Source organism: Cricetulus griseus, chromosome 10, assembly GCF_003668045.3.
Source record: "Cricetulus griseus strain 17A/GY chromosome 10, alternate assembly CriGri-PICRH-1.0, whole genome shotgun sequence".
In the NCBI taxonomy this organism is placed as follows: Eukaryota; Metazoa; Chordata; class Mammalia; order Rodentia; family Cricetidae; genus Cricetulus; species Cricetulus griseus.
The window spans coordinates 22131591-22145659 of NC_048603.1; the positions used below are offsets into that span (position 1 = coordinate 22131591).

Sequence of the window (14069 nt, forward strand, 5' to 3'; positions counted from 1 at the left end):
TCCTTCATTCTTACTCCGTGGCTGGGTGGCTGGGTGGCTGCGTGGCTGACCCCTGCCTGACATCCGCCTCTCCTTGTTCCCTTGCTCAGTTCTGCTTCTATTTATTCTCTCTGCCTGCCAGCCCTGCCTGTCCTGGCTCCTGCCTCACTATTGGCCATTCAGCGCTTTCTTGGACCATCAGGTGTTTCAGACAGGCAAAGAATCACAGCTTCACAGAGTTAAACAGACGCAGCATAAACACAAGTCACACACCTAAAAGTAATGTTCTCCAGCACAGTAATCATTTGTCACACCTAGAACCAATGCCTTTAGATGAGCTCACGTCGAACACAGTTTTCTCTCCCACTGGCGTGGGGAGGAGCCCACGCCAGTGTTTATTGTCTGTTACAGGCATTGTTCTCTCTCTGGTCTCATGGTCTGTCTGGCCCAGGATTCAGTGTAGACGGGGGATGACGTCATAGGGCGGGGCTGTTTGTGGCATGACGTCATGGGGCGGGGCCAGAAGTGGAGTTGATGTGATAGGGGCGGGGCCGGATGTGGGGAAACTGCCAACGGTCTGTGTTGTCCACGCTCAGCTGATGATCAGAACCTCCTACAGGACACCACAGGGAACCACGGGTCCTCTTACTGTGATAAAGAAATTAAAAAGACCCTAACTAAGCAAGAAACCTCTGACGCTAGCCTAGCGTACAAGACAAGACAGGAGGCCACAAGCAGTTCCAAAAAAGAAAAGGGAATGTCAGCACATCACCAACTGTGTAAACACTGTGTCTCTAAGAAAACTGGGAACTAGATGGCCTCTTGATCTGCTGGTCATAAATCCACTAGACCACAGGACATGTTAATCAGCCCCTACCTAAAACAAATGGCAGTTATAGCTTCTTTGCTCAATACCTATTAGCTTTCCATAGCCTTGTATAAAAACTTTGTAACTTTGCATGAAACTTTGAGACATGAGGTCATGGGTCTCATGAACCCCTTCCCTCCTTTGCTCTTTAAAAATACCTTGCATTTGTGGTTCAGGGCTTCATTTCTCCCGACAGAGTGAAGCCCCAGGTAGATGGTTTTCCTTGGAAATAAAAAAAAAAACCTCCTTGTACTTGCATTTGGGTGTTGTGGCTCTTTGAAGCCTTGGGGTCCCTCTCTTGTTGGACACAACACTATAAGACACGGTGGGGACCCCCGGTTTCCCCCGGTTCCCCCCAGGTTCTGTGAACAAGGTCTGGTGATGGCTCAGGAATCTCTGCTGTTTATAGAGCTCCCAAGATGGCTTGCATGCACTGGGCGAGCGTACACTCAGACTGGACACTGCGGTGGTTGAAACACAGAGGAGGAGGATCTGTCTGTCCTGGTGCCGAGGCAATGATCTCCTCCAGCCTGGTTCATGTGAACTCCCAAGGACACTCGTCACTCTCAGACATGATGTTAACAGGGGAAGTACCTGGTTTAAGAGGAAGTTCCTGTGTCCATTCTCGGGCTCACGGGCTCTGCATCTGTTTTCTTTGCCCTAGCCCGTCTTCCATGGAGAATGAAGACCATCTCCAGGTACCAGATACACAAGGAGAGGAACACAGCACAAAGAAACCGGATGAGACTGAGGATGACATGGCGTTCTGGAACAAGCCCTGTCTGTTCACACCTGAATCTAGATTGGAAACTCTGAGACACATGGAAAAACAGCGTGAAGCCGAGGAAAAATCAAGGTATTTTCCCTTTATTCCCCACTGTGATTGAAGAGATGGCACTCTCTCTCCTGGACTGTATGTTCATGATTGTATATGTTTTACCTTGTTGGTCTGTGCCAAACCACTGGTCTGTGTCACCCACAAATCTGGCCTTTCCAAACATCGTGTTTCCATTGAATTTTATGGGTTAACTTCTATTGACGTAAAATACAAGTTTAGAACAGCATGGATCCTGACATTTTGATGGGATTTTGTTTTATCTCTTTTTAGTTGCTTTACACATATCTAGAAATAGCATGGCCTAGGTTAGAAATACAACCTAGGCCTCGAAGGAGAAGACTGTTTAATGGGATGAATGGATTTCTGCAAGTCTGTTCTGTAAAATGAAGAATTAGAGTTAGTTTCATTAGGCTTTTTACTCTCACGGTACAACTTGCCCTGTCATTTCACAGTGTGATGCCACTTTGAAGAGTCTAGATGTCATTTCACAACTTCTTAATTTCTAGGGTCCATAAGCAATGCTCTGTCACCTGCACCTTTTCATAAATAGGCTCTGTTTCTTCCCACTCCATGTCAGTGTTGAACTCTAGTATGTAAAACATGTCACAGTCTTGGGATTTGAGAGCTTGAGAATGTCATCAGTGAGCTCTGAAATAGTTGTCTGCATGGCAATGAGATGAATGAAAAGCAATGTTCCCTGTGCTTGTCAGTAGAAAGCAAGAAACCAAGTAGAGAGACGACTAAAAACACCACGTTTAGTGGTCCAGCATTTTCCTGGCATGCATGCACCCCTTGATTCAATCCCCAGCTCTGCACAAAAAAAGTAAACATCCACGGTGTATCTTTGCTTGCTGAACACACCACCACCATTTTCTTGCATCAGTGTGTAAAAGGCAAATGTGTTTTTAACAGCTGTGAGGTGCTTCTCAACGTTGTGTGCCACCATGGAGCCAATCAGCCCCGCTTTGATAGACGTTCTTAGCAATTCTGGACTTGCCACTGCAAACGATGCCTGCCATAAGAACTGTCAGTTTACACATCCCATATACACTAGTGTTTTTATTTCCGCGGGGTAGATTTCACTTGTATTTCAAAAATTGTAATTTTAACTAAAGCAGCCGTTTCCATACATGCGCGTGGAGAATTGACAGTTATCTGGGTAAATCATGCATAAAATAGACTCATTTAAATATTCATGAGTATTTCATGAAAGGGAATTTACTTCCCCAATTCAAATTCTCTGGCAAATTGTCTTGGTCACATTTTTTTTTTTTTTTTTTTTTTTTTTTTTTTTTTTTTTTTTTTTTTTTTTTGCTTTGGAGACACCACTGTAGCCATGTAAAACTTGGCTCGATTTTAGAATTAAGAGGTCTGACTCTGGAAGTGAGCCGTGAGTATACTGACAAATGCCTGATTAAGTTTCTTAAAGTATTTTACAAAGATGTATCAGTAATTTTTATACTCACTTCGTTTTCCCCGACTGCTGCTGTGCCCTGGTCTCTCCCATCGCCCTCAACCTTAAGTGGAAACAAGAAGAAAGTGAAACCACCCCGGACTTTGGTCACTGAAGATGGGAAAGTGCTGAATGTCAACGAAGCCAAGTATGTGAGGAGAAGTGGGGACCCTGGGGTGGCCCTAGTGCGCACAGCACACACCACTGTGGCCCCCGTGACAGGCTCGCTCTGAGGAGAGCATGTTGACCACTGGGGATGAGTTTGATGAGTGTAACAGGCATGTCATTTTGTGCACGGTTAGGAGCCAGGCATCTCTGATTATTTCTATCGCGTAATTCTCCCGGTTTCTAGAAAACGATCCTGACATATGGAAATCTGAGTTACTTATGCATCCCATGAAATCTTGGACCATATACAGTTTTTATGCCTGAAAACTGTCACCGCATCACTGCCGTGTTTATGAATTTCTGAAATTCTGTCACGAGCAATCTGTCGGAGAACACCGAAGAGTCTCCGTTATGTCTACATTTTCCCCTGGAACACATCTACAGAGCACTCAAAAGCGAAGGAAAGGCACTGCTATAAATACCTCAGTCAGGGAGAGAGGAAAACCTGGAAATCCTCATGTCTCAGAATACCTGAGCCACCCTGTCTGTCTGTCTGTCTGTCTGTCTGAAAGCTGAGAACGAGAAAGCACACCCATAGCGCCTTTTACAATCACAATACAGATGACAAGCCTATGGACTAAATCTCATTAGCTTCATTTCATTACTCAAAACCCGTTTATTGACACCATTTCATTTGCTGTGTCATTACACAGCAAAGACAATCTAGAGTCATTCCAGGCGTCACTCATCTTCATGGAAAGCATGCTGGGCCCACAGAATAGCATCTCTTTATGCCAGCCATAGGGACTTGTACACACTGTCCCAATGTGATGATTTCCATGATGGAGACTCCAGTCTCTCGAGTGGCATGCCCCCTTTTCATCCAGCAGACAGGAATACGGCTCCAGACACGAGACTAGGTACTGCTGGTGTGGCCGTGGACATGACGGGCGCTGCTTTCACAGAGCCTGAAAGCCCCAGGGGAAGCTACTCTGTCTTCAGCTTCAACGGGGACATATTCTTGGACAGAGCACCGATCTTCCCACCACACTAAGTACCCTACCTGCCCCAAAGCCAGTTCTCTATGAAGAGATTACTCCCTACTGCCCTCTAGCCCTCTATTCCGTGGACATCCCTCCTCCTTCGTGGACTGGGTCATCTGTCCTCATGAGAGTTAGATACCCTCAGAGCTATCCCCGTTTCCCTTCCGTCTGTCCTGTCAGCCACCCACCTGCCTTTTCTGGATCTTACAGATCCATCATCAGGACCACCCATTCCTCCAGGCTCTTTGTATCTATGTCCAGTGACTAATACCAGTCTTCCACCATTGACCCCCTTGTTTCTCTCCACCAACCCCAGGTAAAGCTCTAGCCCTCAGCAACTCCCGCAGCCCATCTGACTCCCTTTCCCTAAAATCCCCCAGCCCCTGTGGGATGGTCATCCTTTCTTCTTAGTCTTCTACATAACCCCAGTCAGTCCCCAACTACCCCCCTCTCAGTTCATGGGGGGACTAGCACTTAGACCCCCATTTCTCTGCCTCGCCAACCCCGTCCTCAGTCCTGGTGACTTTTCACGTATCTCTGTCCCCCGAGCTCAGCCACAAGATCCTGGTCACATCCCTCTACTTGGCTGCCATCAGTAGCCCATGTCCTGAGCCTTAACCTCATCAACTCACTGAACGTGGTCTCCAGTGCCGTAGACTCCGTCCACTCCAAGTCACAGGCTCCATTCACACAGGAGCCCACTCGATCTCTAGCTTTGATCCCGACACTGTGTTCTCCTCCTGATCCCTCACAGAAACTCATCGTCAGAAGAGTCTTCAGCTCCCTCTTTTCCCTCTGTCCGTCCTCACCAACTCACACGTCCATCCAGGCGTTGTTTAATCCTGAGCATCCCTCCTGCTCTGTGGGCAGTGAGTGACGTTTCCACCTTTACCTGCTGCTCCTTGTGCACCTGCAAGGCCACAGGGCTCAAGTCCACTGTTTGCCCTGTTCTGTCCTGATGAGCATCCTCTCAGACCCTTGCAGGTAGGGGTCACCCCTCTTCCTCCTCACCTCCAACACTGCCTTATGTTCCCATAGCCCTAACCAAAGACCTTGTTTCTTCACTGAAAATACGGAATCAACCCAGCATCTTCTGTTTACTGCAGTGGACACTATTCTCCTTTTACGATGGCTGAACTCCCTTGCTGGCTCACTGACTCAGCTTCTCTTACCATCAGAGGCTTAGCTTCTCAGCGACTCGTGCTCTCCCACAGAACTTCTCTCCACTGGACCAGTGGCACGAACATAGAGGCAGATTTCAATAACTTTATTCTTAATACAAACACGACTGTCAGCTTCTGCTTCTCTGCCCCAAGCAATAGCCAAATTTCTTAGCAGACTTGTCAGCATACAGTCTCTGACTTTTTACTGTGCATTTCTTCTTCCTCTTTTTTTTTTGGGGGGGGAATGGGTTTCAATGCAGGGTTTCTCTCTGTTGCACTGGAACTCGCTCTGTTCCTGAGCTGACCTGGCTGACCTTGAACTCACTGCCTGGCTCTTTGCTTTTCTTCATGAATATTGCATTATCCAAAGACATCCTTAGCCCCATCATTTGCACAGTGAACATGCAAAGCCCAGGCCTCACCGTACTCTACCTTGGGAATTTGGATCCAGCAGAGAACCCTTCCTTGGAAAAGCAGCTGTTCCTTTTGCTCTTATGCCTGGGTGGATCCTCTGCTTCCATGGGCTTTAGAGGAAGTTTCTCAGCTGTTTTTTTCCCTTATGTTTTCTGGGCCAGGACTTCATCAAATCCTTTTTGATATGCCTTCATCATATGCCTTTTCCCAGCACAGAGAAGGGAAAGTGGGCACAGGGTCCCTCCCCTAATCTTGAAGCTCTGGTATCTGCTGGGAGAGCAGGTGGAGTGACAGGGGGTATATCAGCCTCACCCCAGGAAAGGCCCAAGCACAGGAATACTTAACCTACACAAAATGGACTCCATGCTTTTGCTGCTGTTGTTTGTCTTGTTTTGTTTTGTTTTGTTTGAGATAGAGAGAGAGAACATGAGGTTTGCTAGACAGGGAGGTGGGGAGAATCTGGGAGGACTTAGGGGGAGACAAAAAGAATATAGTAAAAATATATCATATGAACAAACTTTAAATGTGACAAAAATAAATAATTAAAAATAAATCCTGTAGCTTTTACCACAGTGTTCATACCACTCATAACAGGTCCCCGCCTCGCCCCTGAGTCCAAGGCTTCGATATTCAGTCAGCTAGGTGGTGTTGGTACACATGGCTGGAAAAGAACAACTTCTTTCTATTTTCCTGCTTGCTGCTCTCAACTCCCCAGCATGCTCGCCCTCCATGGTCTTCGTCTCAGTGATAGTTATCTACCCGTTGGTGCTAAAGCTCAAATCTCTTGATTCCTGATTCTCCTCTCCTTGGCTTTTATCAATGATCACCATATACTTTTTATTTCCTTAGTATCAGAGACCAGCTACGCATCAACTCCTTCACTTCTGTCTTAGAGTGGGTCAATGTTACCTTTTGCCTAGATGATTATAAGTTTGATAGACAATTAATTACAAGCTTGATAAGTAGTCTCCATGATTCATGCGTGAGCATCACCTGTTATTCTCAGCTGAATAAGGGAATCGGCCAGGGAAGGACTGATTTTTAAGGGAAATTCCTGGGAAGGGCCTACAACACATTCCTTCGTACGTCCTAACCTTGGCTCAAGGGAGGATAGGAAACGGTGTCTTTAGTCTGCGTAGCCACGTGCTTCATGAGGTTCCGTTACTAGAGATCAAGGGAAAGCTGTAGGGACTTTTGTTGTGATCCTCAACCCAGGAAATCAAAGACCCTCTGAAACTAGTTTGAAGTTACACAGGAAGAGAGTTCAAATCAGCTGACTATAGGTCTGTGGGCTAGGCAAGCGAAGCAGAGGGGCCAGCACACAGAAGGCTCCCAAGAGATAAGGCCTGCAGGAAGGGCTTGTTTGAGACCCCGAAGAAACCTTGCACGATTAGATTGTTGGGAACATAAGAGTCCTTGCCACAGCAGACCGGAAGGGAATAACGAAGTTTAGAGGCTAATTTGTGTTTTCCAAACAATCTAGTGTATATTGTTTAATGCTGACGGGTTTTTACCAATTACAGCTCAATAAGTGAGTCACTCAGAGTGAAACCGACCAAGTAATTCTGTGGGTTATGCTGCCTATGTAGCAGTTCTAATGAGGACTCAGCCAGGGAGTGTGGTTGAAGGGTCAGGGTCTTTGGCTCTTGCCCATCCAGGTTCCTGTTCCTCCTCTCTGAGTATCTCTATCATCATGAAACTCCGTACCTTTAGCAGATCTTAAAAAATATGTCCTAAGTCACTGGCTGTGTCTCAGCCTTTCCCAGGATAAAAAGGGGGACGCACAACACGAAAGCAGATGAGAAAATATGGCAAGGAAATAGAAGGAAGGCTGCCAGGGACTTGAGGAATGGGGTGTTGGAAGCACAGCACACAGAGGCAGCATTGCCATCCCCAGAAGGATATCCAGGCTCTCGTTGGGCTCTAGCAAACTCAAAAGTGGAAAAGAGCACTTCAGCCACCAGGTGTCTCCATCCCTGCACCAAACCAAAGGAAGTGCTTTGCATATAATTTACCTCCCAAAACTCTCACGTCAACAAAGTCAGCAAGGGTAGTCTGTCAATAGGCTACCTAGGCTTCTTTTAAAAATTTAAATTAGCACAGATGTCTTATTGTCTAATTAGCAAAGTAAGATTGGCATGGAGGGTTTTTATATACCAGTTGTCTTTTACTTTTGGTTATATGATGGGGTTATCTTCACAATGTACTAAAGCCACCTCCCCCACCCCCATGTGTCCTTTATAGACTTGATTTCTCTTTGAAAGATGATGAGAAAAACAACCAGATCATCCTGGACCTGGCCGTCTATAGGTAAAGTATTTTATTATACATTCATTCCCATGGCCCTCCTATCAGATCTCTTCCTAGGTAGCAACCCCTTGAGTTCTGAAACATAGAAATGGAAGTCAGTTTGCTGTTTTAATGAGAGAGAGTATTCACTGTGGTGTTTTCTAAAAAGATTTCTTTTTATTTTATATGTATGGATGCTTGCCTATATGAATATATGCACACTGTATACATGTCTGGTGCCCACGGAGACAACATAGGTTACTGGAGTCCCTGGAGCTGGAGTCCACAGGTGGTCATGAGCCATTGTTCTGGGAACCTGAACCCAGGTCCTCTGCAAGAGTAACAAGTGCTCTTAGCCACTGAACCATCTCTACATCCATCACTGTAAATTTAAACGCACAAAGGTGAAAAAGGGAAGCCGATGACCCCACAGCCCATGGCTATGGACTCTGGCATCATGCAGGCAGAGCTGAAATGAGTCTCAGTGATATTTCTGATGCTCAGGTCTCAAAAGTGCCCTTTGCTCTAGGACTGTTCCTTTGCTTTCTTTGACAGCCCTCTTTGCTTTACAAAATGTTGTGACATAATAATGATCTGTAGATGGTCAGCCTTCTCCTCCTCATTCTACCTTGGAGCCCTTGATCACCAAGAGACACGATGCTCTGAGCTCCCCATCCCCACACTATGACGGGTTCTTAGTTGTACTTTATCCCAGTGGACAGGAATGACTACAGTGGCAAGGTGACCGATTGCCCCCGTGGCCACAGTAGAGTTGTTAAATCTCTCCTCTAAAGGTACCCTTCCTGTAACACAAATCTGAAGTTATCAAGGTCACTCCACCTCACTGCTTGACAGAGTTAGATGTGGATGGATGCCCCGGTGACCTCTGGTCATTGTGCTGCTCATTCCATCGGATCCCACTGCCCTGTGCCTGTGTCTTCGTCACTGTCTCTGTCCTTCAGCCTCTGATGAGATTTCACCTTATGAGGGAGGACTCTGCCCACGGTCTGAGAACAACAGGCCCTGCCCTTTCCCAGAACTTCCCTCCACTCCTGGCTCTTTGCTTGCGCTGTGGCAAAGTGTAGATTTCCCTGTGTTTTTTAAACTCCGAGGTCAAAGAAGAAACGTTGCTTGGCCTGCATGTCTCCAGTACCGGACACTGTAGCCAGAGCCCATCAGGAGGCCCACAGATGCAGTGAGTGAGTGACAATAACAGAGCCCATGAGCATGTCCCTGAAAGCTCCGGCATAGCCTGTGTATAGTTAGTGGCTTCTTTCATGTTCTGTGTTTCGTTTGATTTTGCAGTAGCTGTGTGAGGGGAGAGAGACTATGCTGATCTAGGAGAAGGTGTGTTTTCAGAGAGTGACTTTTGCCACAGTAAACAATAATTGGAGAAGCCAGAACATAACCAACCCGCTTAGGTCTTCCTCCAACTTTGCTTTTATAATTGCGGCAAAATGCCACACAACGTCACACGACCATGTCAGGACACTTCAGAGTACGCCATTCACTAGCACTGGGTAAATTCACAGCGTTGTTTAACCGTTAGACGTTGTCACCGCAACCCCGAATCTCTGGAGCAGTCCCCACTTCCTCCCCATGGTAACCGCAAAAGTAAGTTCTATTATCTTGAAATGGGCACGCTCTGGAACCTTTGCATAGGTGGAGTCACACAGTGCATGGCCTCCGCGCCTTCACGGTTCACCCGTTTGTGCTGCGTGTTCCAAGTGTTCCGACGTCCTTCCTTTTCATGGCTTCATGCTATTCCATCGGGTGGGTTTACCGTGTATTGGTTACTTTCAGTTTCTGGGCATTTGTGTTGTTTTTGCTGTGGCTGCACCGAGTGGGGTTAGTCTTACAGGCTTTCCTTCTTCTCACGCCGTGCTCTTTCCCACCTTCTCCACTCTCGGCCCGACCCTCCCTGCCTTTGAAGGAAACCCCATCTTTCCCTTACTGATTTCATACCCTCTGTTCTTACAATGCTCCAGCCTCCATTTCTGGTGTTATTGTTTTGGGGGTAAATATTCATCATTTCACCTTTTTCAGTCCTTCTCATTTTTTTTTTTTTGAGTTTGTCAGCACTTGAGACTATGTATGAACTTCAATCCATTCATTATGATTTATTAAAAAGCCACTTACAGCGTGCCCCCCTCCCGCCGTGGGAGGCCTGAGGAGATTGTCACCAGCATGTTCCACATAGTTACAACTCTCTTTTATCTTCAACCCCAGCAGAGGACATGGGGACCAAGCGGTCAGACTCCTCGTGAGTAACTACAGAGGGAGAAAAGGCTCTAGGTAGGAGAGTACCTTAGAAGGGATTACGTAAGGGACACAGAATATCAGGGTGAGACCGGTGGCTGGCAGTGTGGGGTGGCCAGTGGAACTTGTTGCCCCGAGCCATGAAAACTGGGAGGTGAGAAGTAGTTTGCTCTGTAAAGAAACCAGACAAATGCCTTGATGGCAGGAGCGGGAAACCCTTGAGAATCCCAAGCATGGGGAGGACTCAGGTCCTCTTTTTGTCATTATAACGTAGGAGCTGATGACATAATCCGTCATTAACATGAACAGTCTAAGGAACTGTGCCTTCAGAGCCCTTTGAGAGTGCAGGACGCTCTTCACTGTACACAGGGAGAAACAGGCTGGGCAGGAGCTTGGGAATGTGGTCCAAGGCCCTGAAGCCAGAATCAGAGGAGTGAATTCCTCACAAACCTATGTGACTGACTCCAAAGTCCCCACCGCAGCCCCTCCCCCCCACGCCCTCTTAATATTTGTGAGTTTTGAATCATTGTCCTGTTCTTACATTCACAATCAGCTTTTAAAATACAGTTACTTGACTAAACTTATTTTAACATGTGGTGCAGAATCTAGCTGTTCACTCTTGGCCAGGAAAGAAGAACAGCCCGGCCTTAGCCGCTTGTACCTTCCGGGGGGAGAAGCTCCCGTCCCACCAGGGCAGGTCCAATGCACCTGTGGAACAGCTGCAGGGCACCGGAAAAGCAGAGTTGGTGGCCCCGTTGGCCCGGAGTGTGGTGGATGCAGCATTCCGGCTGCTGAAATAGTAGGGGCTTGAAATAAAATATTCATGGAAGAGTATGACAAACCATTTTTGTTTTGCAAACCTCTGGTATTTCAGACCTCAGATATTTTCGGGCTAGGGGCAATCAATGCCAAGTGTACTTGTATGTCTAAAAATGAAATTGCTGATATACTGAATCTCCTCTGGACCAGGAATCTTCAAGGCCAGCATTTTGGGACCAGTTTGGTGTGTCCATTTAAAACTTTCTTCATCTAAAGTGGTCTGGGGTGCACACTTCCATGTTTTACTTCTTTGGGCTGAATGTGTGTTTTTTGACAGTTACTAGATGGTGCATGCTTAATTTTGAAGGTACATGGATACATCGTTGATTGAGGTTGACGTGCAGCCAACTTACGTTCGAGTAATGGTCAAAGGAAAGGTAGGCATAACCATGGAACATTGGTCATTTTAAATATATGTCTTGACCTAAACTGTGTGGTCCATATATATATAATCTCCTAAGGGATGGTAGATGGGAATGGCTGTTACCCTCTTGTATTTCGGGAATACGAATGCTTTAAACCTGCAACTGGTGCACTGTAGTCTTCCAAAGTTCATACCATGGCCATAAAGTTCAAATGGACGCCCATTCTAAGAGGTCAGTGAGTTCATTCATGGAAACCAAAATTTTATCATTTTGAAATCGTATGTTTTTTCTGATTCTGAGCATTCATTTGGGTTAGCTCAGAGAGACATTAAAATAGACATATATTGATGTTTTATCTAAAAATGACCCTTCCACCCTAAATGGACTCCTGGAGATCTCACTGATTGTAGCTGTTGAGTACTCTTTAGATTGTCCATAAACCCAGATAACACAGTTCATGCATACCTAGAACAGCCTATATAGTATATTTTGATGCATCTAAACAGCTCTCTCAATTTAACAGTGCGTGATGAATTTGTAGTGGAAATGCCCCTTGAGATGGGCCTTTGTGTTAACATGCCCGTTTTCTCCACGGCCCCTTGTTCTCTCCTCTCCAGCCATTCCAGCTCGCCCTTTCTGCAGAGGTACAGCCCGACAGCAGCTCTGCTAAACGGTCTCAGACAACAGGACACCTGCTCATCTCCATGCCCAAGGTAGGAAAAAAATGGCATTTGGACAAATCTCCAGTCTGAGTGTGCTGGGCTTTGAAGGACTGTGACTTGTTAGGGATAATGAGGACTTCTTTTGTTGTTGTTGTTTGTTGGTTTGTTTTTTCTTTTTGAGACAGGGTTTCCCTGTGTAACTTTGGAACCTGTCCTGGAACTAGCTCTTGTAGACCAGGCTGGCCTCGAACTCACAGAGATCCACCTGCCTCTGCCTTCCGAGTGCTGGGATTAAAGGTGTGCGCTACCACCACCTGGCCTTAATGATGACTTCTGATTAGGGTGCCCTTAGTTGAGAAAACCAGAAATACTCTCACATCTGCTCAGGTAGGAAAACTTAGGCCTCTCAGGAGAAATTTCTCAGACTGGGGTGTAACTGAGGTCCAAGATGACTGGCCCATCCTTTCAATCTGATCACTTCTGCAGACCAGAGTCTGGGTAGCACTTGGAGTGACAGACCACATGGTCTTTCTAAGTGAGACTGGTCCCAACGATCCTGTCTGCTGCTGTGCAGGACTCTAGCTGGCCTTGGTTCTCTAAAGACACTGCTTTTGCTCTCTAAATGTTCATCTTAATAGTTAACAGCTTTGGAAAAGTTACCACCACTTCCAGGCTTCCAGTTTGTATGAGTTTTAAGAATAAGAAGGAGAACAAAAGTCACGTGATAAATAGCATTCTGTGATGTTGATAATACAGCTTTTTAAAAATAATATAAAACTTGTTATTTCTTCCTTAAACTTTATTCATTAGGGGGAAAGTAGTTGACGTTCTATTTATATTTCCGAATGGCATGGGTCAAGTTGATTCAGTTCAGAACATGTATTGCATTGAATACCTGCCTGCTGTCAGCTGCTGGCTAAAAGATGAATAAGAAACTCTGTATCTCTAATGATTCTAATTGGGAGGCATGATTATGAGTATCTAACTTTGTCACAGCCTGAGAAAAACAACCACGGAGGCACATGCTAGAAATAGTGACGTTACTGACCGATGCAATAAATAAGTTGCGTGGCCAATCTTGAAGGGTCGGTTGGCTGTGATTCATGGCAGACAGAGCCTCTAAATGGCAAGGGGACAAGAAAGGTGAAGCACACATGTGACTGCCAGGTGATTCTGTGTGGCTGCAGCAGAGGATTGACGTCAGAGAGGGGAGGAAAACAGAGCCAGGGCACACAGGAAAGAATCCACCGGTGACCTCAGATGGAAGCATCACTCTTGATGCAGATTTCTTACTGTGGCTGTGTTGGGAAAACCAGGGAAGCAGCTCCTGGGTAAATCCGGGTAGAATACGGGCTCCCCCTGGATTTCCCTTGTCAGGGTGGCGAGTGCATACGGGCAGCCAGGTGATGAACGAAGCAAGAGGCCACAAACAGTTAAACAGAAAAGATTGTCTTCGGTGGAGCTAGGAACCATGCAGAAGACAGAACAGACAATCAGACTGAGAGGGCTGACTGAAGGCGTGTGACGAGCCCTTGCAGATGGAAGGATCAAGAAAGGCAGCCATAAAAACATGGCGTGTGGTGGTCTGGATAAGAACAGCCCCCCAGAGGCTCACATATTTGAACACTTGGTCACCAGGGAGTGTAGCTGTTTGAAAGGACTAACGGGGTTAGAAGGTGTGGTCTTGTTGCAGTAGACATGGCTTTGTGGGAGGAAGTGTGTCACTTGGGGCGCCGGTGGGATTTGAGATTTCAGGAACCCACACCAGGTCCAGTGTCTCTCTTGGCCTAGAGATCAGGAAGTAGCTCT

The 14069-nt window shown here is 46.4% G+C and overlaps 1 protein-coding gene across 1 annotated transcript in view; it reads left to right on the forward strand.

Annotated features, from left to right (window-relative positions):
* LOC113837505 (protein tilB homolog) overlaps positions 1 to 14069 on the forward strand; it is an 85143-nt gene that overhangs the window by 32377 nt on the left and 38697 nt on the right. Inside the window, exons 6-10 of the mRNA XM_035449666.1 lie at positions 1512 to 1703; positions 3209 to 3286; positions 8111 to 8176; positions 11541 to 11610; positions 12216 to 12311. Of these exons, the coding sequence (XP_035305557.1) occupies positions 1512 to 1703; positions 3209 to 3286; positions 8111 to 8176; positions 11541 to 11610; positions 12216 to 12311 (502 nt within the window). The remainder of the gene's footprint in view (positions 1 to 1511; positions 1704 to 3208; positions 3287 to 8110; positions 8177 to 11540; positions 11611 to 12215; positions 12312 to 14069) is intronic.